Source organism: Polypterus senegalus, chromosome 4, assembly GCF_016835505.1.
Source record: "Polypterus senegalus isolate Bchr_013 chromosome 4, ASM1683550v1, whole genome shotgun sequence".
Classification (NCBI taxonomy): Eukaryota; Metazoa; Chordata; class Cladistia; order Polypteriformes; family Polypteridae; genus Polypterus; species Polypterus senegalus.
Genome location: NC_053157.1, coordinates 223,604,743 through 223,631,796, shown reverse-complemented (window position 1 = coordinate 223,631,796; position 27,054 = coordinate 223,604,743). Strand labels below are relative to the sequence as shown.

General features: G+C 40.2%; 1 protein-coding gene across 1 annotated transcript; it reads right to left on the bottom strand.

Moving 5' to 3' along the window:
- Positions 1 to 7,376: 7,376 nt before the first annotated feature.
- LOC120528063 (gastrula zinc finger protein XlCGF58.1-like) lies at positions 7,377 to 26,429 on the bottom strand. The gene is made up of 3 exons (XM_039752053.1): positions 26,231 to 26,429; positions 13,494 to 14,089; positions 7,377 to 9,989 (listed from the first exon to the last, which is right to left on the bottom strand). The coding sequence occupies exons 2-3, from the start codon at positions 14,035 to 14,037 to the stop codon at positions 8,302 to 8,304; spliced, it is 2,232 nt and encodes a 743-aa protein (XP_039607987.1). The 5' UTR covers positions 14,038 to 14,089; positions 26,231 to 26,429; the 3' UTR covers positions 7,377 to 8,301.
- Between the last annotated feature and the right edge of the window lie 625 nt (positions 26,430 to 27,054).

Below are 27,054 nucleotides of genomic sequence, written 5' to 3'. Positions count from 1 at the left end.
TATGACAATTAACAAATCACAGAGACAAACAATCGAAAACATTGGTTTAATTAGAGAAAAAGAAATGAAATTCACTCACGGGCAGTTATAAGTTGCGTGGTCATGATGTAAGTCCAAACACAAAATCAAAATACAATGAGATATTTTTTTGCAAGCAGCTGAACCGCAAAGTGGCTAGTATTCGGCAACCGAAGCAAGCACGGGGCAAATAGAAGAAATATAAACTGACCATCAATCGCTCTCGGTCTGGAGCTTCATGCAAGTTCTTGCCTCATGGGTTGAGAAGGATCATGAGAAAGGTGAAGGATCAGCCCAGAACTACACGGAAGGAGCTTGTTAATGATCTGGAGGCAGTTGAGACCACCGTCATCAAGAACACCATAGGTAACACACTACTATGCCGTAATGGATTGAAATCTTGCAGCGCCCGTAGGGTCCCCCTGCTGAAGAAGGCACATGTACAGACGCAGATGTTCACTGGCAAACTTAAGACAGGCATCCAGGGAAAGAAACTGAGGTTTCAGCCATGGATTAACCTTGAGGAGGTAATACTCATTTTATTGTGCAATTGCAAACCTAATTTAGGGGTGTTTTTAATAAACTGGACGTGACATTAAAGCCAACTGTGGATATGCTAAATTAATACAAGGTACAAATGTCAAAAGAGCAGCTACACTTAGGTCTAGAAGTATTTGGACAGTGATACAATTTTCATAATTTTGGCTCCAATTTTTGTATTCCACCACAATGAATCTGAAATAAAGCAATCATTATGTGATCGAAGTGTAGACTTTCAGCTTTAATTTAAGGTGTTTAGCAAAAATATAGTATGAGCCCATTTAGGAATGGCAGCCATTTTTCTGCATAGCCCCCCCATTTCCAGGCACTCAAAAGTATTTGGACAGTTGTCTGACAAGCTGTTCCATAGCAGGTCCCTCATTATTTTATTAACTGTTAAGCAGGTAAAAGGTCTGGAATTGAGTCCTAGTGTGGAATTTGCATTTGGAAGCTATCACTGTGAAATCAGAGTTGTCCATGCAAGTAAAAACAGGCCTTCATTAGACTGAGAAAACAAAACAAACCCTTTAGAGAGATGGTAGAAACACCAGTGGTGGTCAAATCATACATTTGGTACATTCTTAAAGAGAAGAAACACACTTGTGAACTCAGGAACACCAGTAGATCCCAACAACCACAGAAGACGACTGTGCTGGATGATCGCAGAATGCTTCTGTTGGTGAAGAACAACCCTTTCACAACATTTAGCCAAACCAAGACCACACTCTGGGGGGTTAGACCTAGCATTGCCAAAGGCCACAATTAACAGAAGACGTCATGAAACTACTGGTAAACCTCAAGAATAGGAAGGACAGATTAGACTTTGTCAGAAGACATTTTTTTTAAAACCTGTCCAGTTTTGGAAGAATTTTCTTTGGACAAAGGAAACTAAGATCAATATGTACCAGAATGATGGAAAGATAAGAATATGAAGAAGACAAGAAATGGCTCATGATCCGATGAATACCACATCATCTGTGAAACATGGAGGAGGCCGTGCTATGGCCTGATCATGCATGGCTGCCAGTGGAAGTCGGTCACTGGTATTTATTGATGATGTGACTGCTGGCAGAAGTAGCAAGATGAATTCTGAAGGGTGCAGGTTGTTACACTGTCTGCTCAGAGTCGAATAAATACTACAAAACTGATAGGACGATACTTCACAGTACAGATGGACAGCAAACCAAAATATACTATGAAAGCTATGTTTTTCAAGGCAAAGAAGTGAAAGATTCTTCAATGGCCAAGTCGGTCAACTGACCTCAAACCCACTGGACATGCAGTTCAGTTACTGAAGACAAAACGGGTGGCAGAAAGTCCAACAAACAAGAAGCACCTGAAGGCAGCTACAATAAAGGCCTGGCAAAGCATCATCAGTAGGATGGAAACCCAGCACTTGGAGATGGCCAAGGGTTCAGACTTCAGACACTCATTGACTGGAAAGGATTTTCAACCAAATATTGAAAATGATCGTTATATTTTTGATTGTTAGTTTGTCCAAATACTTTTGAGCACCTGAAAATGGGGGCACAATGTATAAAAATGGTTGTCTTTTCTAAACGGCTTATACAATATTTTTGTTAAACCCCTTAAATTAAAGCTGGAAGTCTACACTTCAATCACATCTTGATTGCTTCATTTCACATCCATTGTGGTGGCGTAATTATGAAAAAATGATGAAAATTGTGTCACTGTCCAAATACTGATGGGCTGGACTGTACTTAAGAGGCATGGCAAAAATAACCGTTGTACAGTAAGAAATTGACAGGGCACATGGTAGTGGACTAAAAAGATGCCTTGTGCGTGTCTTCACATACATCCCCAGTGATGAAGAGATTCAAATTCAAACCCAAATTTGGGGTCAAAACCAGAGCGATCACAACTTAGCACATGAAGTCACACACCTTTAATAATCAACTCTTAAACTGTTCCCAAAACAGTTCCCTCAGAGAACACAACGTCCTTGACTTACATAAGTTCAGAATAAAGCAAGTAACAAGACAGGCAGACCAGCGGCACAGCGACCCTTCTGCCAAAATTAATGGTGACCTTTTAAGTTGTTTCAGGCTTCGCTAATAGCACTGAAACTAATAATAAGGCACTTTGATCCTTAATCTAAATTCTCAGTGTATTCCTCACTTTGAGATTAATCAAAGCCCTACCTAACTGTCAGATCCATTATCGCGGCTTCACAGAGATCAACAAAGAAATCATTAGAAAGGTGTACCTATATTAATTAACATGGATTAATCAGCAACATACAGGTACAGAGCAATAGCTATAATAAAAGTACAGTGATACCTTGAGATGCGAGTTTAATTCATTCCGTGACCGAGCTCTTAAGTCAAAATGCTCTTATCTCAAATCAGTTTTCTCCATTGAATGAACTGAAATGTCATTAATCCGTTCCGGACCCCCAAAAAACACTGCTATTTTTTGGTTACATGTTTTTAAATAAGAAAAATGTATAAATAACGAATACTGTATAAAAACACAATACAATAGAATGTACTGAAATAAACTGGTTTTATTGAGTACAGTATAATGTACAGCATATTTATTTACCTTGGAGATCAGACGAGTTGAAGATGCTGATGGAGGTGGTGGAGAAAGGCTGAACTGAATAACTGAATGTTAGTCACTGATTTTTGCCCTTTTCGCCGCACCTTCCTCACTTTCATCTTCAGGGGTTTTCGATAAAAACTTGTCCAATGAGGTCTGTTTCATCCTCTCTTTCAGAATGTTTCTAAAATGCGTTAGGCAAGTGTCATTAAATAGCGCCGCTGCACGATCAGTTGTAGCTTTTTCAGGATGTTTCCTTTCAATAAAGTCAATTGTTAGGCAAGTGTCATTAAACTCATATGTAAAATATAAAATCTGTTGCAATTTTTTTCAGGGTTTTCTTTTCAATAAAGTCAAGCGTTAGGCAAGTGTTATTAAATAGCGCCGCTGCACTATCAGTTGCAAATTTTTCATGGTGTTTCTTTTCTTTAAAGTTCAAAACTTTTTCCCAAATTGCAAACCGTTCCTTTATCTCACTTTATGAGGTAACCTCCTCCGCGATACCGATCTCCTGCAGAACCTCCGTATGTTGCCACATCTGTAGTTCCATCAACTCCTCCGTCGTCAGTTGCTGTGAATGTGCGGTGACAAGCTCTTTGATGGCTCGTATTTCGAATTTTGGCTCGTAACTCAAGGCAAAAAATCGACCTAGTGACGGCTCATATCTCAAAAAACTCGTACGTTGGGGCACTCGTATCTCAAGGTACTACTGTACAATAAAAAGTCCTTCAATGCAACTGTTTGATACTTGATTGCACATTGGTGGAAAAATTTACTTCTACCCAATTGGTCTTTTGGACACCATAGAAGGTCACCGTCCTGGGGAGCAGTTACTAGCACTTTACCCAGGAAGTTTCTTCCATTTCATGTTCCAAGTCTTCATCCAATAAATGAACAAAATCATCCACTGGAGCTTGCAGTTCAACAATTTGTACAGTCATTTGTTTCATGGCAACTTTGGCAATAAGTGATCTGAATGAGGGTAGTAGGCAGCAAAACACCAGTCCAAGGCACAGCAGTGTAATCACAGGAGTAATTCCTGCTTTAAACAGCATGACTCTCCACGTCCAGCTACTTAAATCAATGTTATACTGTAGGTACCCTTTTACTAAAGTAGCTGTTTAACATACCTAGCTCTTTATCTTCATCTGCAATCACGTCATTTAATTATAGAGACAGAACAAGTGTTTACTTCAAAAACGTAAGTTTCTATCTTATGTTGCCAATGATGTGTACGACAATGACTAGATTCAGAATCCTTATACACACTACAATACTTGCATTCCTATGCTCTCATCCACAAAGTTGCCCCATTTTATAATCAGCTGTGGTTTTAAACTAGGTTACTTCCTTTATTGCTTTAAAGGAAATAGTTACCTTTCGGACAATAGGTGTCAAGCCTAACCTTCGGAAAATGTCCGCACTACGATCTGAAATGCAAGTCACTGGCTCTTCTCGGAGGTCACATTTAAATTGTAAGAGTTACACCCAAGCTTCTCATTAAGGTTAAAATCTTCTGACACCAACTGGGGTGTTCGGTTTGCATCTTAGCATTTCAATTCTCAAACTGCACACTCACTGACCACTCCATGTATGAGACACCTCATCTCTTTTGGGCTGAGCTGGGTTTGGTTGCTGTTGCAAATTCCACTCAATTTAAAACATATCCATTATAACAAGCGAATCGTCACAAAAATAAAGTCAACCTTAATATTTACCAAGGGAAAAGTACTCAATAATAAATCATTACAAGAACAGGTCTAATAATATTATTGGCATAATATTCAAATTTTGGCATTTGTGTCTTAATAATATGCAAACTGTTCAAACTCTTAGCACATGACCTTTGTTGCATTGAAGATGGCCTAAAACACTAAAATTAATTTAATTTAACAGCCCTTGCCCCCTTATTGACACTTGTAGGATAATAATAGCAAAATTGACAAACTTTTACAGGAAATGCAGAACAAGAGGGTATCGGACAGCAAAAAACCTGAAACTGATCCTGCTAATATAACAACTTAATAAAAACAAAGTGTTTTAACTTCCTTATAGAAAATACAAATATGTCCAGGGATGGAAAACCAACAGAAAAAAAAGAGGAAGTAGAGTGGTATGGAGGTTATTATTTAAAGAGTCGTGCTCTATGGAGGTTCCTGTAAAAATTAAGAAATGTCATTCACCTTTCCTTCAGTGGATGGTAATATACATCAGTGTCCCCCAGAGAACATGTCTCAGTCAGTATTGGAAGTAGAAGTCAAAAAAGAAATCCACAGCCTGGATGGTTAAATTTCTATTTATCTTTTGGGGAACAAGACCAAATAACTAAAACAATTAAGTTCCACATTGTTCTAGTGACAGAATGTTGTTCAAATATGTGAAGGCTCAGACTTTCAAATTATGTGTAGAAGACAAAGGATACCAGGACCCTGGGCAGAAAAGTCGATTTACAGCATTTAACATTCAAGGCTTTATAAATGCAAGGGACTGGTCAGAGTTACAGTGTCTACAATGTTTCTTCAGCAATATAATTAAATTATTTCTCGATTTGCGATGTTCAGGTCCTTCGTTTTTTTAAATATGAGAACTACTTCTGAGTCTACTTCAAATTTCCTCGTTTTAGGATAGTACAATTTGTGATGTCCAATTACCTGCTATTTCAGTTAACTTTAAAGAGATTGTAAGAACAACTTCTCAAGCTTCTTGAAATATGCTAACGTTGGCGAAGTAAATCTATACAGGGAGTGCAGAATTATTAGGCAAGTTGTATTTTTGAGGATTAATTTTAATATGGAACAAACACAGTGCTATCAGTCAATCCAAAATGTTAATAAACCTGAAACCTGAATGTTTCACAATGGAAATGTGAGTGTGAACATCATCAGGGGAATACTAATGTGCGCACAATTATTAGACAACTATTAGTGTGCAGATTTATTATGAAAATTTTCCCATCTCACTTGTTTATTTTCATCTGTTATAGTGAGAATAATAAACAAACACCTCAAAATTTACAAATAAACATCTCTGACATTTCAAAAAAAAATAAATCAATCAATCAATGACCAATATAGCCACCCTTCTTTCCAATAACAGTCATAAGCATTTCCATTCATGGAGTCTGTCAGTTTCTTGATCTGTTGACAATCAGCTTTTTGTGGAGCAGTGACTACAGCCTCCCAGACACTCTTCAGAGAGGTGTATTGTTTTTCTCCCCCGTAAATCTAGCGTTTAAGAAGTGCCCACAAGTTCTCGATAGGGTTTAGGTCAGATGAGGAAGGGGGGCCATGTCATTATTCCTTCATTTTTAAGGCCTTTACTGGCTGGCCACGCAGTGGAGAACTTCGATGCAAGTGATGGAGCATTGGCCTGCATAAAAATCATGGTCTTTTCCTGTATCACTGTTTGAAGAAAGTGTCTTCGAAAAACTGGCAGTAGGTTTGGGAGTTGATTTTGAGTTCATCTTCAATGCAAAAGGTCCAACTAGCTCATCTTTAAAAATACCAGCTCATACCAGTACCCCACCTCCACGTTGGAGTGGAGCTCTGTGCCCATTACTGATCCACAGGTCCATCCATCTGGTCCATCAAGAGTCACTCTCATCTCATCGGTCCATAAAACCTTTGAAAAAAATCTGTCTTCAGATATTTCTTGGCCCAGTTTTGACGTTTAAACTTATGTTTCTTGTTCAGTGGTGGTTGGGTTTCACCCCTTCTTACCTTGGCCATGTCTTTGAGCACTGAACACCTTGTACTTCTGGGCACTCCAGGTAGGTTGCAGCTCTGGAATATGAAAGTACTGGAGGATAATGGGTTCCTGGTAGCTTCACGTTTGATTCTTCTCAAATCTTTGGCAGCTAATTTGCGTCTTTTGTTCTCAACACGTTTCTTGCGACCCTGTTGACTATTTGCAACAAAATGTTTGATGGTTCTGTGATCACACACCAATATCTTAGCAATTCCAAAAGTGCTGCATCCCTCTGAAAGACCTTTTACAATTTTTTGACTTTTCAGAGTCAGTTAAATCTCTTTTTGGCCCATTTTGCCTGAGGAAAACTAGCTGCCTAATAATTCTGCACACCTTGATATAGGGTGTTGATCTCCTTAGGCCACACCCTCCCTCATTACACAAATACACATCACCTGACGTGCTTAAATCCAATAAGCATTCAAGTTAATACAGCTTGGAGTTGGAATATACGCATTAAAAATTATGATATGGTCAAAATACTCACTTGCCTAATAATTGTGCACACAGTGTAATATCCAATTCCTCACCATTTGAGTTAACGTTGCAGAGTTTGTAAGATTTCCTAAATATCCTAGTGTTGGAAAAGCGCAATCTAGGATCTTCATTTCTCTGCAATCTGGTTTAACTTTAAAGGAATTGTGAGAATTACTTGTCTGGCTTTGTGAAATATCCTGATGTTTCAGAGTTTAACCTGGGATATTTAGTTCTTTGCCATCTGGGTTAAATTTGAAGGAGTTGTGAAAATAACTTCTCAGGTTTCGTGAAATATATTAGTGTTGGGGATGAACAATCTGGGATCTTCAGTTTCTCACCATCTGAGCAAACTTTAAAGGGATTAGAAGAATAACATCAAGCTTTTTGAAATATCCTAATGTTTGGGAGGCAAAATCTGGAATCTCCAATTACTCGCCATCTGTGTTAACTCTACAGAATTTGTGAAAATTCGTTTTCTGGCTTCATGATACGGTATATCCAGTGTTAGAAAGTTATAATCTGGGATTTTCAGTTCTTGACCATCTGAGTTAACTTTTTAGGGATTGTGAAGATTTCTTTAAGTTTCATGAAATATCCGTCACCAGTTGCTCACCCTCTGAATTAAAGGGATTAGGAGAACTCCTTTAAAAAGCTGCATGCTGGAAAGGTATAAAGGGAAGGGAAAGAGGTCTCTAATTGACCCTAAACAACAAGTTATCAGAATCTTTTGACTTGTTTATACTGTACAAGTAAGATATAGTATTTCAGATTCATTAACAAAGAAAACGCCTCATCATGTTGTGTTGCCAGTTACTTCTAGAGTTCATTATGGAAGGTGTCCATTAAACATAAATTAGCAGCCATTCGTTTCAATGAGGTTAGGGATATATTTAATTTAACAAGGCTCATCCCATTAGGAAATATTCACAACACATCAGCCTGGGGCTTTTGTTATCCTTAAGGAGTCGTATAGTATTTCAAACTCCCTCCATACCCGACTCCTACCACAATTTCCGGGCAGCCTCCGCTTTGCACAGCATGAATTTTCTTGTGCTGTCGAAGACCCCATTTAACTGCAAACCTCATTCCACATTCAGCACAGTCATACTGTTGACCTAAACTGTGAATCCTCCTGTGGCTCTTGAGCTGGTTTCTCTGTGTGAAACTCCTTCCGCAGTCACTGCAGGAATATGGCTTCTCTTCACTGTGAATTTGCTGGTGTTTTTGAACATCCCGCTGCCATGTAAATCTCAATCCACATTGAGGACATTCATACTTTTTCACTCCAGTGTGAAACCTCTGGTGCAGCTGGAGATGACTTTTTTGTAAAAAACGTCGCCCACATTCAGGGCAGGAATAAGGTTTGTACCCGGTATGAATAGTCTGGTGGCGTTCAAACTTACTCTTGAATTTGAATTGCAATCCGCATTCTGCACAGCAGTAAGGTTTAACGATATGAACTCTTAGATGCTGCTGAAGAGAACTTTCCTTCACAAATGACTTTCCACATTCAGTGCAGGAAAAAAGCTTCTGCCTAGTATGAATTTTCTGATGTGCCACAAGATAATAACGGTGTGTGAACTGTTTGCCACATTCAGCACAGCTAAATGGCTTCTCCCCACTGTGAATCTTTTCATGACGATGGAAAGAGTAACTGGTTGAGAACATTTTTCCACATACAGTACAAGCAAAACGCTTCACTTTGGTATGCATGTTTTGACCATTCTTTCCAGTGTGAATGTTCTGGTGATGCTGAAGGGAATGTCTACTGTTAAACATTTTACTACACTCTGTGCTTACGTGATTTCCTTCTTCCAGGCTGATGTCTTGCTGGCTCTCTCTAGAGTGAACCTTCTGGTGACGATGAAGATTAGCCTTCTTTGTAAATGATTTTGCACACTCCATACAAGTATATAGGTTTTCTCCCATGTGAATCTTAAGATGCCTCACCTTTGTTATGAATCTCTTTCCGCATTCATCACAATAATAGGGCCTCTGTCCTGAGTGAGGTTTGTAATGCTGTTGAAGGGAGAACTGTTTTCCACAATCAGCACAAGTATAATGTGTCATTTCAGTAGCAGCCAACTGGACACTCTCTTCTTCGTGAGCTCTCTGGTGATGTGTAAGAGCACTTTCATTTAGAAATTCGTTTTTCCACTCACTGCAGTTATACAAACTCTTTCCATTGTGTAACATCAGGTGCTCTTCAAGAGCTAGTTTAGTTAGGAATGCACTTCCACATTCGGCACAACAATAAGGCCTCTCACCGGTGTGAAGTTGTTGGTGGCGATGAAGGGGGTATTTGGTTTTAAACTTTTTTGGGCACTGTGTGCAGGCAAAGTGAGTTTCTCTGTTGTGTATGTTGTGGGTTGCCGCACCTGTGTGAACTTTCTGGTGGTACTTACTTTTGAACATTTTATCACATATAATATTCTTCTCTTTAGTGTGAATTTCTCCATAAAGTTGGTCAACATTTGTTTCCATATCCATATTCTCCCTGGTGGTTTCTCTGTTTTGTGAACAGTCCTCTTGATTGTAATTTAATGATTCTAACTTAATAGTCTTTCCATTTTCCGGCAAGCAACTGGAAGGCACAGTGATGGGAACCTTTGTATCATCTTCCTCCCTTTTCAATTTCACTTCTTCTGCAGATGAAAAGACAGAGACTCAGAGACTTTATCAGGTAACAAATAAAATTGCTATTGTTATCAGTTTGCCACAATTTTTGGCACACAAATGAGTTTTAATCATAATTCTAGTTTCTAATACAGTATATAAAGCTGAATGTGTATTTGTCTGGTATTCATTTCCACCCCATTGAATCTATCTCTGCCAAACTTTGCACAGATTCCAATTTTGGCTTTGTTTCATTATGGAATCTTTTACTTTGAGGAACTTAACTTAGTGACCACAACTGTGCTTTACTGGGGAAGTGACCTCAGAAGACATTTCTGGAGTTTGGCTGAGGTGAGTGGGTGAGTTTAATCAGTCAGATCTTGGTTTGGGGCAAATACTTTCCACCTGGGAATTTATTTAGGGACTACACCCAGAGCAGCATAAGTTATCTCTGCTAGTGAACAATAAACGGGAGATTCACCTTCATCAAGAGGTCATTAGAACACTCATAAGGTCATAATACATCACAAGCTCATTTTAACATTCATTAAGCTTTGGTCAGTCTAATACAATTCTTAGATCTGTTTACATTTTATCCACTAAAATGCTCATTTTCATATATGCAGAAGAAATTAATTAGTTTACCACACTATTGCAGCCATGTGAAAAAGTAAGTATGCCCCATGAAATGTTTTACGTTTTTAACTCAAGAGAACATATCAAGATTGGGTCTTCATTTAAATACCATTTGTAGTCAAAGGTGATCTGATATAACAAGCATTAGGCCACATTTCTGTATTATAGTCCAAAGTATCACTTAAAGAAACATAAATGCAAATTTTTCAGGTTGAAAAAGTAAATAGACCCTTCCATTTATCACAACCTCAAATACCACAAATTATAGAATCAGATGTAGATGACTAGCACATCATTAGAGGATCTTATCTGACCCAGGCTTATTTAAACATTAAACATTCAGTTTACTGTTAAAGTGTGTGTTATCACCATGACAAGATCCAAAGAGTTCTGAGGTCTTCAGAAAGGAGGTTACAGAGGCCCAGGAGATTTCAACAGATCTCCAAACAACTAGAACAATCATTGAATCACTGTCTGGAAGTGGAGAAGATTTCACACAACTGCCAACTTGTCCGAAACAGGTTACCTCACCAAGTTCAGCCTGAGAGCAGAGGCAAGATGCAGAAAGGGGTCCTAAGAAGTCTAGAATGTCAATACAGGTCTCATTTGCAACTGTTGATGTTAAAGTACACGAGCCTCCCATTAGAGGCTGCACACATTAGATCCATATGGGAGGTGTGCCAGGAGGATACCAAAAAAAAACATCAGGGCAAGACTAAAAAGGGACCACTAACACCTATGTAAAGTCCAGGAATTCTGGAGTAATGTGCTCTGAACAGATGAGGCAAAGATAAGAGTTATATGGCCCCAGTACCACAACACATTTGGTGAAACCAAAGACAGTGTTTAAAGAAAAAAACCCAATACCAACTGTAAAGTTGATGGTGGGAAACTAGGTGGGTACCATCACAGAATTCATTATGAAGTTTTTATTGTACCAGAAGGAGCTTGCGGAGAATAAAAGATCATTTGACAGATTGAAGCACATCCAAAAGTGGATCATGCAACATGACAATGACCCTAACTATACCAGTAAATCCACCATGGACTGGGCCCAAATGAAATATATGGAGGGATCTAGAATGGCCAAGTCAAATTCCAGATCTGAATGCCATCAAGATGTTATGGCGGGGAGGACATTTGAAATGGGCTGTGCACACTAAACACCCCTCGGACATCATACAGCTGAAAGAATTCTGCATAGAGAAATGGGAAAAGCTTATTCCTAGTCGTTGTCAGAGACTGCTAGACAGTTTGAGGAGATACCCACTTGAGGGGGCAATAGCAGCTATTAGAACCTGGGTAGGCCTTACTCAGATAGAAGTGGCATATTTGTTACTTTTTCACTGAATAAATTATTGTAAAATCATAATTACATTACCTGTATCTAAAGATACAGTTTAAATAAAGACCAAATCTTGATATATCAGGTCAGGTCAGGTTGGGGAGCATGCACTGGTACAGTGTGTTGCCACAACCACCACACAACAAAAAAGCTCAGGATCCTGGTTGAAAACCCCCCAGGCAGACACGCAGTCCAGTCCCACCCTCCAAAAATGACCATCTATCTGCCGAAGCCAGGTGTTACGTGGGTGTCCCCTTGGCCTGGTCCAACCACGGTCCTCAACAATGAGGATCCTGTGAGCCAGCTCACCCTCAGGGAATCATGCTACATGGCTGTAGTGCTGTAACTGACGCGCCCTTGCAATGCAGGTAATGTGCCTCATCCATCACTCCATGAGCAACCACTCATTTGACACAAAGTCAAACCAGTGATACCCAAATTAATACCGTCCAGTCTTCGTCTCAGGTCACTGGAAAGCATCCATGTGTCACAACCATATAGCAAGAAAGGAAGCACCAGGACTCTAAAGACTTGGACCTTCGTCCTTTTGCAGAGATATTGGGAGCGCCACACACCCCTTTCCAGTGACCTCATGACCCTCCATGGTCTCCCAATCCATCTACTGACTTCACAGGAAGAGTCACCAGAGACATGAATGTCACTGCCAAGGTAAGTAAACCTCTCAACAAGGTCGACACTCTCTCCAAAGACAGACACACTGCTGATGGCCATGCCCAAGAGGTCATTAAAGGCCTGGCTGTTGGTTTTTATCAGGACACTCGCAAGCCCAGACACTCACAGACTCCTCACTCAGTCTCTCAAGCGTCAGGATCAGAGCATCCATTGACTCCACGAAGATCACAGCATTGTCAGCAAAGTCAAGATCTGTGAATCTTTCTTCACCAACAGATGCCCCACAGCCTCTCGACCCTACAACCCTGCCCACTACACCCAGTCCATGAAGGCATTGAACAGAGTAGGAGCAAAAACACACCGCTGATGAACTCCAGAATCAACTGGGAAAAACACAGAGGTTCTTTCTCCACTCTGCACAGCACTAACAGTACCAGTGTGATATATGTCATATAATTTTAGTCACATAATCCAGTTTATGGTTGTGAGGAGTTAAAGCCTATCATGGAAGCACTGAGTTGCAAGGCAGGACGTAGCCTTGGACAAGTCAGCAGTCCATCATAGGCCTTATCTCTTATTAAATATCACCTGTGCATGTCACACATCTTTGATATCCTCTTTTGTGATAAAATGATCTTATTGGCAAACAAAGACAAAGAAATGTCAACATGCTGGGTCATTCTTCTATTGATTAAGGGTCATACCTCAAATCTATATGGACCATGAAAATCAGGCCTGAATTCATTGATTAGACATTAGAAAGTAGAAATTCTAGCAGAATGCTGTCCAGGTGTTGTCCTTGACTTGCCCCCTAAGGCTCCAGCTGCCTACTTCACCACCCCTCCTCAGTCACAATCTAAAAACAAATTACTGCTTCTTTCAATGGACATATGTCAAAATGCATTTCTGGAGAACTTACCAGATAAGGGCCAAGAGAGACTATCCAATACAAAGTCTTCTGTCTTTTTAATGTCAGAAAGGTTTTTATCTAGTTCCCCAGCCAGCCTTCCTAAATTGCTACTCTTAGTGAAATCGACACCAAACCCCATGTTGTGGAGCCTTTTCTCTAAAGCAGAAGCCTGGTCTGGTGTTCTTCTAATGAACTCAGGGCCTAATGCTTCCTTTTTTATGAAAGCACAGCTGAGGTTAAAGGCCTCCTGACAAATCTCTGCTTTAATGGGGGCATGTTGTTCACAGTCCTCTTCTGCAGTGAATTCATGCTTGAGGTCACCAACTTCCTTGTTAACATGAAGTAAGCTGGCATCAAAGTCCATTTCTTTCTTGGGATGATATCCAGGGTCGTAGGCCTCCTCCTTAACTCTGATTGATCTGTGATTTCTTCCATCTCGTAGAGAAGGAGAAGAACATAAGGACAACAGCTCCGTCTTAGTGTGGCTGGTTGTTTCCTTACAGAGCCAGCTTTTATTACAGCTCACTTCTGAGAGCTTCGGAAGCACCTCCATGGCCTCGTTTTGAATATCAGCCCTTTCACACGAGGGGCAGCTCCCACCTTACCTGTGAGAAAATAAAAAAGAGAAACATCTTAGTGACTGCAGCAAGACAAATTAGTTAGTACCCGTCTGTTTTAGTAATAGCCACATTGAAGTAATAAAATTACCTTCAAAATTGTTCTTATTTTTGGCCTAAACCATTTGTTTGATTTAATTGATGTTAAGGTACAGCAGGGCCTCATCTGCCTCAAGTGTATTCTCCTTTTATTTACTACTTTTACTGGTTTTTTTTAAATATTGTTACAGATTATATTTTAGTTTATATCCAATAGTTTGTGGACACCTGACCCTCAAACCTACGTGTTGTGCATCCATTTCCAAAACCATAGGCATTAACTTGGAGTTGGCTCCATATAACAACCCTTCACTCTTCTTTTCACAAGATTACAGACTGTGTCAGTGGAAATTTGTACCCATTCAGACGAAACAGCACTTGTGAGATCAGGTGCCCATGTTGGATGTATGGTAGTCATGACCGTCACCCCCTGGGTGACCTAAAACAGGCAGGAGGAAGTTTATATCATAAACCAGAGGGAGCTCTCCTATCACTGGACAACTGTAACTAGATAAATTAACTAAATAAATTGACATTGACATAGACACACATAGCATTCTGTAACTAGATGCCCACCTTTTCTGCTAGTTGGGGTCATTTTATACACAAGTGAAAGGTACAAAATTAGATCACTTACATCGTACAAAATTTTTAACATCATTGGCTGCTTCCAGTTGCTAGCTGGACACAGGGCAAAATGAACCGTACTGTATTATAAGTAAGCATGGTCAATAAAAACGCATACAGTTATCCTTTAGACAGTTCATTAATTTCCAACATCGCATGTGAGCTTTGCCATTTTCAGCTCCTTTCCTTATCAGCACAGAAGCTTCAGTATATAAAACATATAGTTTCCTGCCGACAGCCTAATGCTTGCATCCTGTCTCAGCTGCCCTAGGTTACTTGGAAACACTTTTACATTATATAGTGAGCTTTGCTAAATGTGCTTAATTACTTTAAGATCTAAAATTCAAACTTCACAACTATTAAAATATCATAACAGGACAAATGAATTACCACTGATGAGACTATCAGGCTCACAATCAGCATTCCATTTCATCCCAATGGTGTTCAACACGCTTGCGGTCAGGGCTTTGTACAGGCCATTCATTCATTCATTCATTCATTTTAATTACATTTATATCGAGCTTTTCAAGGTACACAAAGTGCTTTACACAGTAGTTGGGGAGCCACTTAAACTAACACTAATGTGTAGCACCCGTGTGGACGATGCAATGGCAGCCAATTTGTGCCAATATGCTCACCACACATTAGCTAAGAGAGGGATGAGAGATTGTTAGCCAGTTAGGGACAGGGATGATTAGGGGACAAGAATGAATAGGCCAGGGTGGGCAATTTAGCTTGGACATTGTTCTAAAGCCTGCTCTTTACAAAGGATGCCCAGAGGTCTTTAATGACCACAGAGAGTCAGGTTTTACATCTCATCCTAATGATGGTGCCATTTTAACAGTACAGTTTCCCCGTCACCATGCTGGGGCATTGGGATCCACCTTCAGACCACAGGGTAAGTACCCCGTGCTCACCTCACCAACACCTCTACCAGCAGCAACCCAAGCTTTTATCCTGGTTGGTCTCCCATCCAAGTTAGCTTAGGTGGATGACCTGTTCTGAAGTGTGTTGTGGCGCAAAGTATGCTGAGGATTCCTACCTCATAAGAAGGCTCTAGGAGTTGTGGGATAGGCAAACAGAGAAATTAGCTTTATTGCAATAAACAAAAATATTGACCCGGCTCAAAAGTTACTGTACATATAGCCATTTCTTATCTTCCTGACCTCGCTTGAAGTTGCTTATTCGCTGCTTACCCTGACTCCATAACTGCAGCTGTCATTTTCCATACTTCCATGTAGCCACCAAAATTTCTGGGAAACTTGCTACATAGCCTGCAGTGGGCTGGCACCCTGCCTGGGGTTTGTTTCCTGTCTTGCGCCCTGTGTTGGCTGGGATTGGCTCCAGCGGACCCCCGTGACCCTGTAGTTAAGATATAGCGGGTTGGTTAATGGATGGATGGATGAAACTTGCTACATAGCACTGCTTTTCTGCTACCCTTATCTTCTAATCTGTATGTGTTTCCCTTCTCCTAGCCTCGAGCTGACTCCCTTCCATCTGTCTCCAGTTCCCCAGCCCCTCAACTAGTTAAATATTGGTAGCTTTTCCTAACCTTTATTTTAAAAGAAACTAGGAGGCTCTGCCCCCTGTTCGCTTCACTCGCCAACCCCCAGTCGGGCCCTATGAACTAGCCACTTCGCGGCTCTGCCGCTAGCATATGGGGATGCGGTTGTACAATTTAAACAGATTGCTATTTTTATGGGAATTGTTACATATGCATAATTGAACGAACTATTTTACATTACAGCGAGTAATTAACCATAGTAATAAATAGTAAAATGTAATAATTTGAAAGTAAATTATATTTCATGTTGCGTTAAGAGTTATTCATTAAGTAATATGATTTTGTTCTTTTTGGTTTTGATATTAACACGCAAATACTTTATAAGCTTACACTTTTACTGTAAAACAATTTTTTGAATGACATTTCCATTAATATCGCATTGACTTGTGATTCTGTGTTTGAACTTTCATTGTGACAACACAACGTATAACTGCCCGTGATTGAATATCATTTCTTTCTCTCTAATAAATAAACCGACTTTTTTGAATATTTGTCCCTGTGATTTGTTAATTGTCATAGCAAAAGCTATTCTAACAGGAAACTGTAAACATTTTAATACGAATGGCATATCAAGACCTCTTTTGGTGTCTAATGTTATTTCCCGAAGATGTACTACATTACCTTTCTTGTCGCCTGTTAAAGTTTTACATGTCAGAATTGTTCAACCAATTTTGAATACGACTAATCTTGTCCCATTGCATAGCCCATCACTCAGACATAAATTACACAATAACATTACGATACATCCTTCTTTGTACAGTAATTCATGCAGTAGAAAACTGGACGGTGTTAATGATTATAGATATTCATCTGGATATTGCAAGTTGTTGTTTTCATCTTCCGCACCATCACCACCAACTGCTTCAGCATAATCTACCGATATGCATTTAACCAATTTGCCGTGTAACCAATCGACAATTTTCTCGTTAATTCGTTTGACTTCATCATTTCTCGGTGCTAGGATTGCCCGTGTACTCACTACTTCTGTTGATAACCATTCAGGAATAAATTTTTCAATAAGATTTGGACATAAAACGTCTTCTTTAATTGGGAACTTAAATTGAGGAAAATGTTAAAACTTATAAGAGCTGAGAGCGCAGGAACTGCGTCTGTCAAAAGCATTCACCCGAATGTGTGGTGAGAGTACCATGTACGTGGTTGAATATGGTAGAGAGGAGAGTGGGACTTGAAAAAAATCTCATGGCCAAAGTCTCGCAAGACTTGAAAAAATCACTTCAAAAAAGTATTTTTTTTATATAATAGAGAGATATAGACATATGCTTAATTAATTAACTGCTTAGCATACATTTTAATTGCTTCTCGTCTAAGTTCGTATTAATTCGTGCTAATACATATTAAGACATGATTCTTATCTTTCATAAATGCAGGTGGTATGGCTGCTGACTTGAGTTCCTTCATATCCTCATGACAAAGTAAACAAGTATGAAGACCAAAGCTACAGGGGAATAGCTGCAAAACAACAATGTTAAAAGTTCTGCAGTGGCCAAATCAGAGTTCAGATCTCAATCCAATGGAGAATTTGTGGCTGGACTCAAAAAAGGCTGCTCAACCACGATTCACATAGGACAATGCAAAGAGGGATGAGAAGAAATAGCAGAGTCCAGATATGCAAATCTAAATGAGGAGAACCTGAACACACATACACAAGGTGGTCATGATTGGGAATGGTACATCTGCTAAATGGTGATTGCTCTTTTGTCTTCATTGTGTAGGTCGGGCCACCATACCGACCCACCACAAGTTGGTCCTTCTACATACAGTGCATTTTGGTGATTGGTCAACTGAAACCCCATACAGGTGGTTTCCATTGAACTTATGATGGGGTGGGACTTCTTAAATGAATTGGCTGCACCAGTGATGATTTAGGTGATCATATTAACTATTTTGTGTTTGTGACAGGCAGCCATGGCCATTACCGTTGCCAGGATGCCAGCTATAGATAGAAGGACCAGGGAAGAGAGTATCCATAGGGCACTGCCTTCCCCAGGATGCTACAGGGCAGGCCTTCGGGGTGGCTGTGGCACCACAGATTCTCGCAGGGCACACTGAGAGTTGGAGTTTAGTACAGCCCTGTTTGGTTCCGTGTGGGCCACCAGAGGGAGCTGCAGAGCCCTACATTGAACTTCCATCTCACCTGGGGGTGATTCTAGGTAATGCTGATGAGCCACCTGGAGCACGTCCAAGAGCCACGTCACTCCATTCAGGGAGCTAGAGTCGGGAGGAAGAAGGACGAAGCTTGCCAGAAGAGGAGTGGAGGCGGAAGGACTGTGGATTGTGTTTGGTCCATTGTACTGTGCTGCTGTGGGGAGTGAGGGAAAAGCGCGTCCCCACCTGCAAATAAACGTGTGCTGTGCTGGAACTCACGTCTCTGCCAGTCTGTGTTGGGGCTGGGGTGGCCGTAGCGTCCCTGGTTTCCACATGTTTTTTCATTTGTAATTAATTTAGGCCACTTTACAGCGAAGTTTACACTTTCACATTAACCATAAAAACAAATAAATGAACTGTCATTCAATGAAAAATTCCAAGGGGTGAATACTTTTTATAGGCACTATACCTTACCTGCACATAACTATCACCTGTTATCCTCATGTTATAATAAACTCTTAATATTTTGTTCAAATGCAGCAAGCATATCTGAACTACAGACAGAGAAAGTGCAATTTAATTTGTGTAAACCTTTGCCTTCAATCATTATTTGAAAAGATCTCCTCACAGTTCTGTTGTCCTGACTGGAAGGAAAAACAGATCATCACCCCACCTGTATATTATATAAAGTATAAGGAATATAGAATATGAAAGCTGTTACAGGCAATTAAACACTGACACAAAGATTCTGCTCTTTACTCTTCAACTCACAACTCTTTAAATCTTACAGCCTTTTTGGAAGCCACATCAGGTGTGTGATTTGTTTTGTTTTTTGCTAACTACCTTTAGCCTTAAAAGGCTACTTCCTTTTTCTCATCCCCAGGCTGGCATCTGGGCATGAATGGAAGGCACTCTCTTTCCAGGCTGAGAGGCCATTCTGGACACCAGGGATGGACTGATGGCATGGCAGGTGTTCTCGTTCAATGTCAGGGCACCAAAGTAATGGAAGACAACATGGAGACTGCTTTCCCAGGTCTCTATTTGTTCCAACAGTATGCTGTGTGGCATCATCTCTATAGTGGAGCTCATATTTGGGCACCAACAGGTATCATCAGCCTAGTACAGAATTGCGTGACTCTAGAGACAGTGCCACCATCTTCTCTCTAAATATAAAATCCAACATCTCGTCTGTCTGTCCGCTTTTCAGAAGAGTACTTAACGGATTTAGATCGGGTTTTTTTTCTAGAATTTCCTTGAACATTCCGGTTGATTTAGTGACTTCTCTCATTATGCTAAGTATCATAGTTCACTTGTGGGAGCGATTTATTCGCGCTAATCCGACAGAGTGGCTGTGGACCGAGGGCAAGGGGACCCTCCTCACTCACTCACCAGCCTCCCAGCATACTTTACCTCCACTCAGCTAGCAAATGAGAGAACTACTTAACGGATTTATATCGGGTTTTTTTCTATAATTTGCTTGAGCATTACGGTTGATTTTACGACTTCTCTCATCGCGCTACAGTTGTGCTTGAAAGTTTGTGAACCCTTTAGAATTTTCTATATTTCTGCATAAATATGACCTAAAACATCATCAGATTTTCACTCAATCAATCAATCAATCAACATTTATTTATATAGCACATATTCATGCAAAAAAAATGTAGCTCAAAGTGCTTTACAAAATGAATAGAAAAATAGAAGACACAATAAAAAATAAACATAAGTCAACATTAATTAACATAGAATAAGAGTAAGGTCCGATGGCCAGGGTGGACAGAAAAACAAAAAACTCCAAAGGCTGGAGAAAAAATAAAATCTGTAGGGGTTCCAGACCAAGAGACCGCCCAGTCCCCTCTGGGCATTCTACCTAACATTAGTCAAACAGTCCTCTTTGTATTTAGGGTTTTCATGGAAGGACCTGATGATGATGGTCACGTAGACTTCTGGCTTTCAGTCCATCAATGTTGGTGCATCATGATGCTTTGAGTGGGTGGTGGTGGCGCGGGCCGCCACCACAAAGAAACCGGAAAAAGAAAAAGTCCTAAAAGTAGATAAAGAGAAACCAGTTAAAGAAATAAAGAAAATTGATCAAATATTACATATTTGTGAGTGGCAAAAGTATGTGAACCACTAGGATGATCAGTTAGTTTGAAGGTGAGATGTCAGGTGTTTTCAATCAATGAGATGACAATCAGGTGTGAGTGGGCACCCTGTGTTATTTAAAGAACAGGATCTATCAAAGTCTGCTCTTCACAACACATGTTTGTGAAAGTGTATCGTGGCACGAACAAAGGAGATTTCTGAGGACCTCAGATAAAGAGTTGTTGATGTTCATCAGGCTGAAAAAGGTTACCAAACCATCTCTAAAGAGTTTGGACTCCACCAATCCACAGTCAGACAGATTGTGTGCAAATGGAGGAAATTCAAGACTATTGTTACTCTCTCCAGGAGTGGTCGACCAACAAAGATCACTCCAAGAAAAGGCGTGTAATAGTCGACGAGGTCACAAAGGACCCCAAGGTAACTTCTAAGCAACTGAATGCCTCTCTCACATTGACTAATGTTCATGTTCATGAGTCCATCATCAGGAGAACACTGAACAACAATGGTGTGCATGGCAGGGTTGCAAGCCACTGCTCTCCAAAAAAACATTGCTGCCCATCTGCAGTTTGCTAAAGATCACGTGGACAAACCAGAAGGCTATTTTGTGGACGGATGAGACCAAAATATAACTTTTTGGTTTAAATGAAAAGCGTTATGTTTGGAGAAAGGAAAACACTGCATTGCAGGATAAGAACCTTATCCCATCTGTGAAACATGGTGATGGTAGCATCATGGTCTGGGCCTGTTTTGCTGCATCTGGGCCAGGACGGCTTGCCTTCATTGATGAAACAATGAATTCTGAAATATATCAGAGAATTCTAAAGGAAAATGTCAGGACATCTGTCCATGAACTGAATCTCAAGAGAAGGTGGGTCATGCAGCAAGACAACGACCCTAAGCACACAAGTCGTTCTACCAAAGAATGGTTAAAGAAGAATAAAGTTAATGTTTTGGAATGGCCAAGTCAAAGTCCTGACCTTAATCCAATCGAAATGTTGTGGAAGGACCTGAAGCGAGCAGTTCATGTGAGGAAACACACCAACATCCCAGAGTTGAAGCTGTTCTGTACGGAGGAATGGGCTAAAATTCATCCAAACTGGTGTGCAGGAATGATCAAAAGTTACCGGAAACGTTTTGTTACAGTTATTGGGGGGTCACACCAGATATTGAAAGCAAAGGTTCACATACTTTTGCCACTCACAAATATGTAATATTTGATCATTTTCCTTAATAAATAAATGACCAAGTATAATATTATTGTCTCATTTGTTTAACTGGTTTCTCTTTATCTACTTTTCGGACTTGAGTGAAAATCTGATGATGTTTTAGGTCATATGTATGCAGAAATATAGAAAATTCTAAAGGGTTCACAAACTTTCAAGCACAACTGTAAGTATCATAGTTCGCGTATGGGAGCAATTTATTCGCACTAATCCAAGAGAGAGGCTGCAGACCAAGGGAAGGTAGAAGCGGGACATCAGGAGTGGGGAGCCGGGTAGGGCCCTCCTCACTCATGCGCCAATCTCCATTCGAATCACTCTAACTCTGGCCACATTTTGGAGCACACCTTGCCTCCGCTTAGCTAGCGATACTTGTTTGTTTATTGATTTTTAAAGATTCTCCTGTTTCACTACTATGCAGGCGAAGGCTAGTATTTACTAAAGATGAGGACGTCAGTATATGCACTGGTGCCTTGTAATTCCGCAGGGAATCCTGACTTCATGCCACTGGCACACCTACAGGCAATGCAGGTAGGACAGTTGCACTGGGGCCTATGGTGACTGCACAGTTGTCATTTCACAAGCCTTTTTGTATTGGCATGTCTGCCTGCTTGACATCAGATTGAAACGCGTCAGCTTTTCAACAACTCCATACATCTTATTTATGCCTTTTGACCCCTTATGTTGCTTATATGCTTGATGTATCTCATCGATGGTGGTCATCGTTTTAACTGAATTTAATCTACTTTCAGAAAGGCCTGTCAACATCTAGTTAGTCACTGCTCCATGAACTTAGTAAAGCAACTAGAAAACGGAAGGAGATTAACCTAATAGGTAACGGTCCATAGACTCTGCTCGGCATTGACTACTCTAACTGTCCTCAGAGGTCCAGTAACAGTCACTGGTTTAGCATGTTGTTCAGTCTTGATGTTAAAATGGTATGGGGATGGATAAATATGGTGGATTCAGAACAGACCATTTTCACACTTTAGTGTGTTGTAGATTTCATTTTAAATGGATAAATTTGCCATTTTTGCCCATCATTCTACATTCAATAGACACATTTTTGAAAATGGTTTACCAACTTATAAGAAGTCAAAAACTGAAGCCTGTCATTTCTGTAAGTATTCAGTCCTTTTGCTGTTGGCAGTCTAAAATGTGCTCACACTCCACCTGTTTGCTTTATTTCTCCTTGGGATGTGTCCAGAACTTGACTGGAGTCCACCTCTTTGATTTGGTTGGACATCATTTAGAAAGGCTCACACGTACCTGTGTACAGAAGCTCCACATCTCACACAGCATGCCAGGACAAAAAAAAGAAAATAAGCTATGAATTCCAAGGAACTCTCCATAGACCACCGTAATCAAAATGTGGTGAGGCAGAGATCCGGGGAAGAGGATCAAACCATTTCTGAAGATCACCTCCTCATGAATTGTGAAAATGACAAAGTTTGGAACTACCAGGGCTCTTCCTAGAGTTGGCTGTCCAACCAATCTGAGTAACTAGGAAAGAATGGTCAAGGGGGTGACCAAGAACCCAAAGGTCATTCTAACAGAACTTCAGGGGTCCTTTGTTGAAATGGGAGAACAACCATCTCAGTAGCACTCTATCAATCTAGCATTTAGGTTAGAGTGGTTAACTCCCACTTGGTGTTTGCCAAATGATATTTAAAGGACTCTGAGTGTAGGAGGAAAAAGATGCTCTGTTACGATTAGACAAAATGTAAACTCTTTTGTCAGATCTCCAGGCACTGCTCATCACCTTCCTAACATCATCCCTCAGGTGACGTATGGTGGAGGCAGCATCATGCTGTGGGGGTGCAGGTACAGAGAGACTGGACAGAACTGAGGGAAGGATGAAAGCAGCCAAATAAAAAAAGAGACGTCCTTAAAGAAAATCTACTTCAGTGTGCAGACCACCTCAGACTGGGTGATGCTTTACCTTTCAGTACTACAGTAACCCAAAGAATACAGCCAAGACAACAATCGAGTTGCTTTGGGAAAAGTCCCCGACTGTCCAAACTTAACCCCGTAGAACAGCGGTTCTCAAACTGTGGGGCGGGCCCCCCCTAGGTGGGCATTAAGTAACAAAAAGGGGAGTGCGAAGACGTGAAAAAAAGAAAACAAGAATCGAAAATATGAAAAATGCATCTATTGAAACCAAAACAAATGAACTTAAACTACATTCTGATACTAGAAAAATAAATATAGAGTTAGATAAATTATGTCATATCATCTACTGTTAAACCGCACTTCTAAAATTTTTATTATTATGCTGTCTTAAGGAATTGTTCTGTTCTGTGTATTGTATTGTATTGACGCCCTACTTTTGACACCCACTGCACGCCCAACCTACCTGGAAAGGGGTCTCTCTTTGAACTGCCTTTCCCGAGGTTTCTTCCATTTTTCCCTACAAGGTTTTTATTGGGAGTTTTTCCTTGTCTTCTCAGAGAGTCAAGGCTGGGGGGCTGTCAAAAGGCAGGGCCTGTTAAAGCCCATTGCGGCACTTCCTGTGTGATTTTGGGCTATGCAAAAATAAACTGTATTGTATTGTATTATATAAATGTCAATAAAAGTTAAGTAGGTATAATAAAATATGCATCTATGATACAACATTAATTAAAAAAGAACAAATTGGTATTAGTGGGCTCCTTTCAAAAAAAATGGGTCGCAAATATTTAAATGTTGAGAAACGCTGCCATAGAATATTTGTGGAGAGACTTGAGGATGGCAGCTTACAGACACTTCCTCATCCAGTCTAATGGAGCTCGAGAATATCTGCCAGGAAGAACGGGATAAACTGCTCAAATCCGGGTGTGCAAAGCTTGTTGAGAGTTATCCAATAAGACCCAGAAGAAGCTGGAAGTAATGCCAAAGGGGCCTCCAGAAAGTAATGAATTAAGGGTCTGAATATTTCTATCAATAAAAGATGTCAGTTTTTGGTTTTAAAAACCTTTCTATAAACATGTTTTTTACTTTGTCATTGTGGGTTATTGATAGCATAATGATGGGCAAAAATTGTAAATGTATCCATTTCAAATTTAATCTACAATACAAAGTATGCAGAAACTTAAGCAAATTGGAATATAGATAGACTAGACATTAAGCCCGTTACAATAACGGGCGCTAGAACAGTAGTGCATGAACATTAGTAGGAACAGTCTATATTAAATGGCAAGGGACCTCGACCTCATTCTGTTTCTTGTCTTAATTTTTTTTTTTTTTTTTTGTCAAAAATATTTTTGCAAGAAGCCTACAGTAAAATAATAATAAAAATAAAATAGGAACGTATATGACAAAACAGTAAGTATAATTAATATTGCCTTAGTGTAAAACTTTGTAACAATGGTGACAACACTGCGGATAGTGAAAGTTCAGTAGTCAATGCTTGGGGGCTGGAATAATTCGGACATGGAAGATTTTTTGACCGGATATAATAACTGACATCATCAGAACGGACACAGTGAAAAGCAAATCCTTGCATTTCAAACAATTTACATTCCAGAAAACCGATTTTGGTTGTTTTACACCGCCGGTAGGCATGGGCGGTTTTAGGCTCGTGGCGGCCCTGGTCAGAGAAAGAATCGGTGGCCCCTTCGCCCGCCAATGTCAATATGGTATCTTATGAACGGCGGATGGCCACGTCCGTTGAGGACATTGCATAGCCGCCCCGTGCTCATGACACAAGCGTTTAACTTATGATAAAGTTCAGGATTTCTCCTTCCTGTGACGCAATGAAAGCCTCCTGAGCCGCCTTTGTCTTTCGTTTCGAATAACCAGATTCGTGTACTCGAAATCTCTTCAGTTTGCTTAGAATGGGTATGCGAATGTCGTTTGTCCCCAATCCGACCAGATATTCACTATGACTATTGCGCTAACACTAATACTTTATTAAAACTAGGTGAAACATTAACTTGTTAGACGACTCGCCCATTCGCACTAGCTTCGCTTCAGCTGTCAGCTGTGTCGTTATTTTCTCTTTATGTTTTATATTCAATATGTATTGGCGCGGAGGCCCCTGGGATTTGACGGCCCTGTGCAGGTGCACCTAAGGCCGCCCCTGCTAATCATTTCACTAGGTGAGCTCCCACACTGTGTTCAGGCTATGGTTAGTCCATTCCAGGTCTAAAGACGCCGTTTTTCATCCCAGTGTTCCTTGGAACGGCAAAGGGGGGGTCAATTTAAAACCGTGATCATTCGAATTGTAATGTAAACCTAATAATTTCATTTTAAAATAGCGTGTTTATTAATAATGTGTTTATTTGTACACGGGTGCATGCATGCATCAGTTAAGTCGGCATCGTTCTTAGAGTCGGTTCAGAAGAATTCAAAAGCGTTACACGCAGGTTCTCATTATAAAAACGTATTTCCTACTTGTAAATTCTCGTTTTCTATCAAAGATGCCTACTGCGTCTCGACGAAACACTTGACGGTTTAATTGAGACGTCACAACTCAAATTTAAGACTCACCGGTTGAGCGTCCGAAAAAAACTCCTGCGAGTTGATGAATGAGAGCAAAGGGGTTTTCTTCACATGTTGCAAGCCTTTATATGAAATGATAATGAATGAAAAGCAGTTGCCTATGATAATCGAATTCTATCGCAGCTTGTAATGACAAGTGCGCGTATCGCGGGCTTAAACCGTTTAGCTGTCCACACATCATGCGCAGCGCTTTGATACGTGGAGACCTACGCTTGTATCGGAAGCGCATGCGCGATGAAGACCAACAAATGTACGAGGAATCCACAGTTGATCGTAAACAGGGGTATAGAAGTTAAGTCAGAAATGTACACATTTTAGAGTAATCGTTGTTGATATTTTTCCCTTCCGTTTAATTGACGTGATTATAATAGTGGGACAATTAACTTAAATTTATTTGCGCAGCAGTTTAATCTAAAGCGATTTACAAAATAGGTCAGCATAATCGAGTAAACATCAGTCTAGGAACTGTTTGGGATCAAGTATTACAGGACAAGGGGACAGAATTAACCATCACAAGTGAAGAGTTCAGAACAAAATTAAAATGAGATACAATTAGTTAGTTACACAACTTAACAGCTAATATCACAGAGAAATTCATCGAACATGAGAGTCTTCAAACAACTTATTAAACACATCGAGGGAGTCAGAATTCAAATGGAGGTTCACTGCTCATTCCACCAGCCAGGTGATACACAAGAAAAAAGAGTCAAATTGAGATTTGATGCCAGAGAGATGTGGCATCGCTAGGCGATGATCATCGGTCGACTCGAGTGGTCCAGAGGGAGTAGAGGACCTCACAAGTGTATGCACCA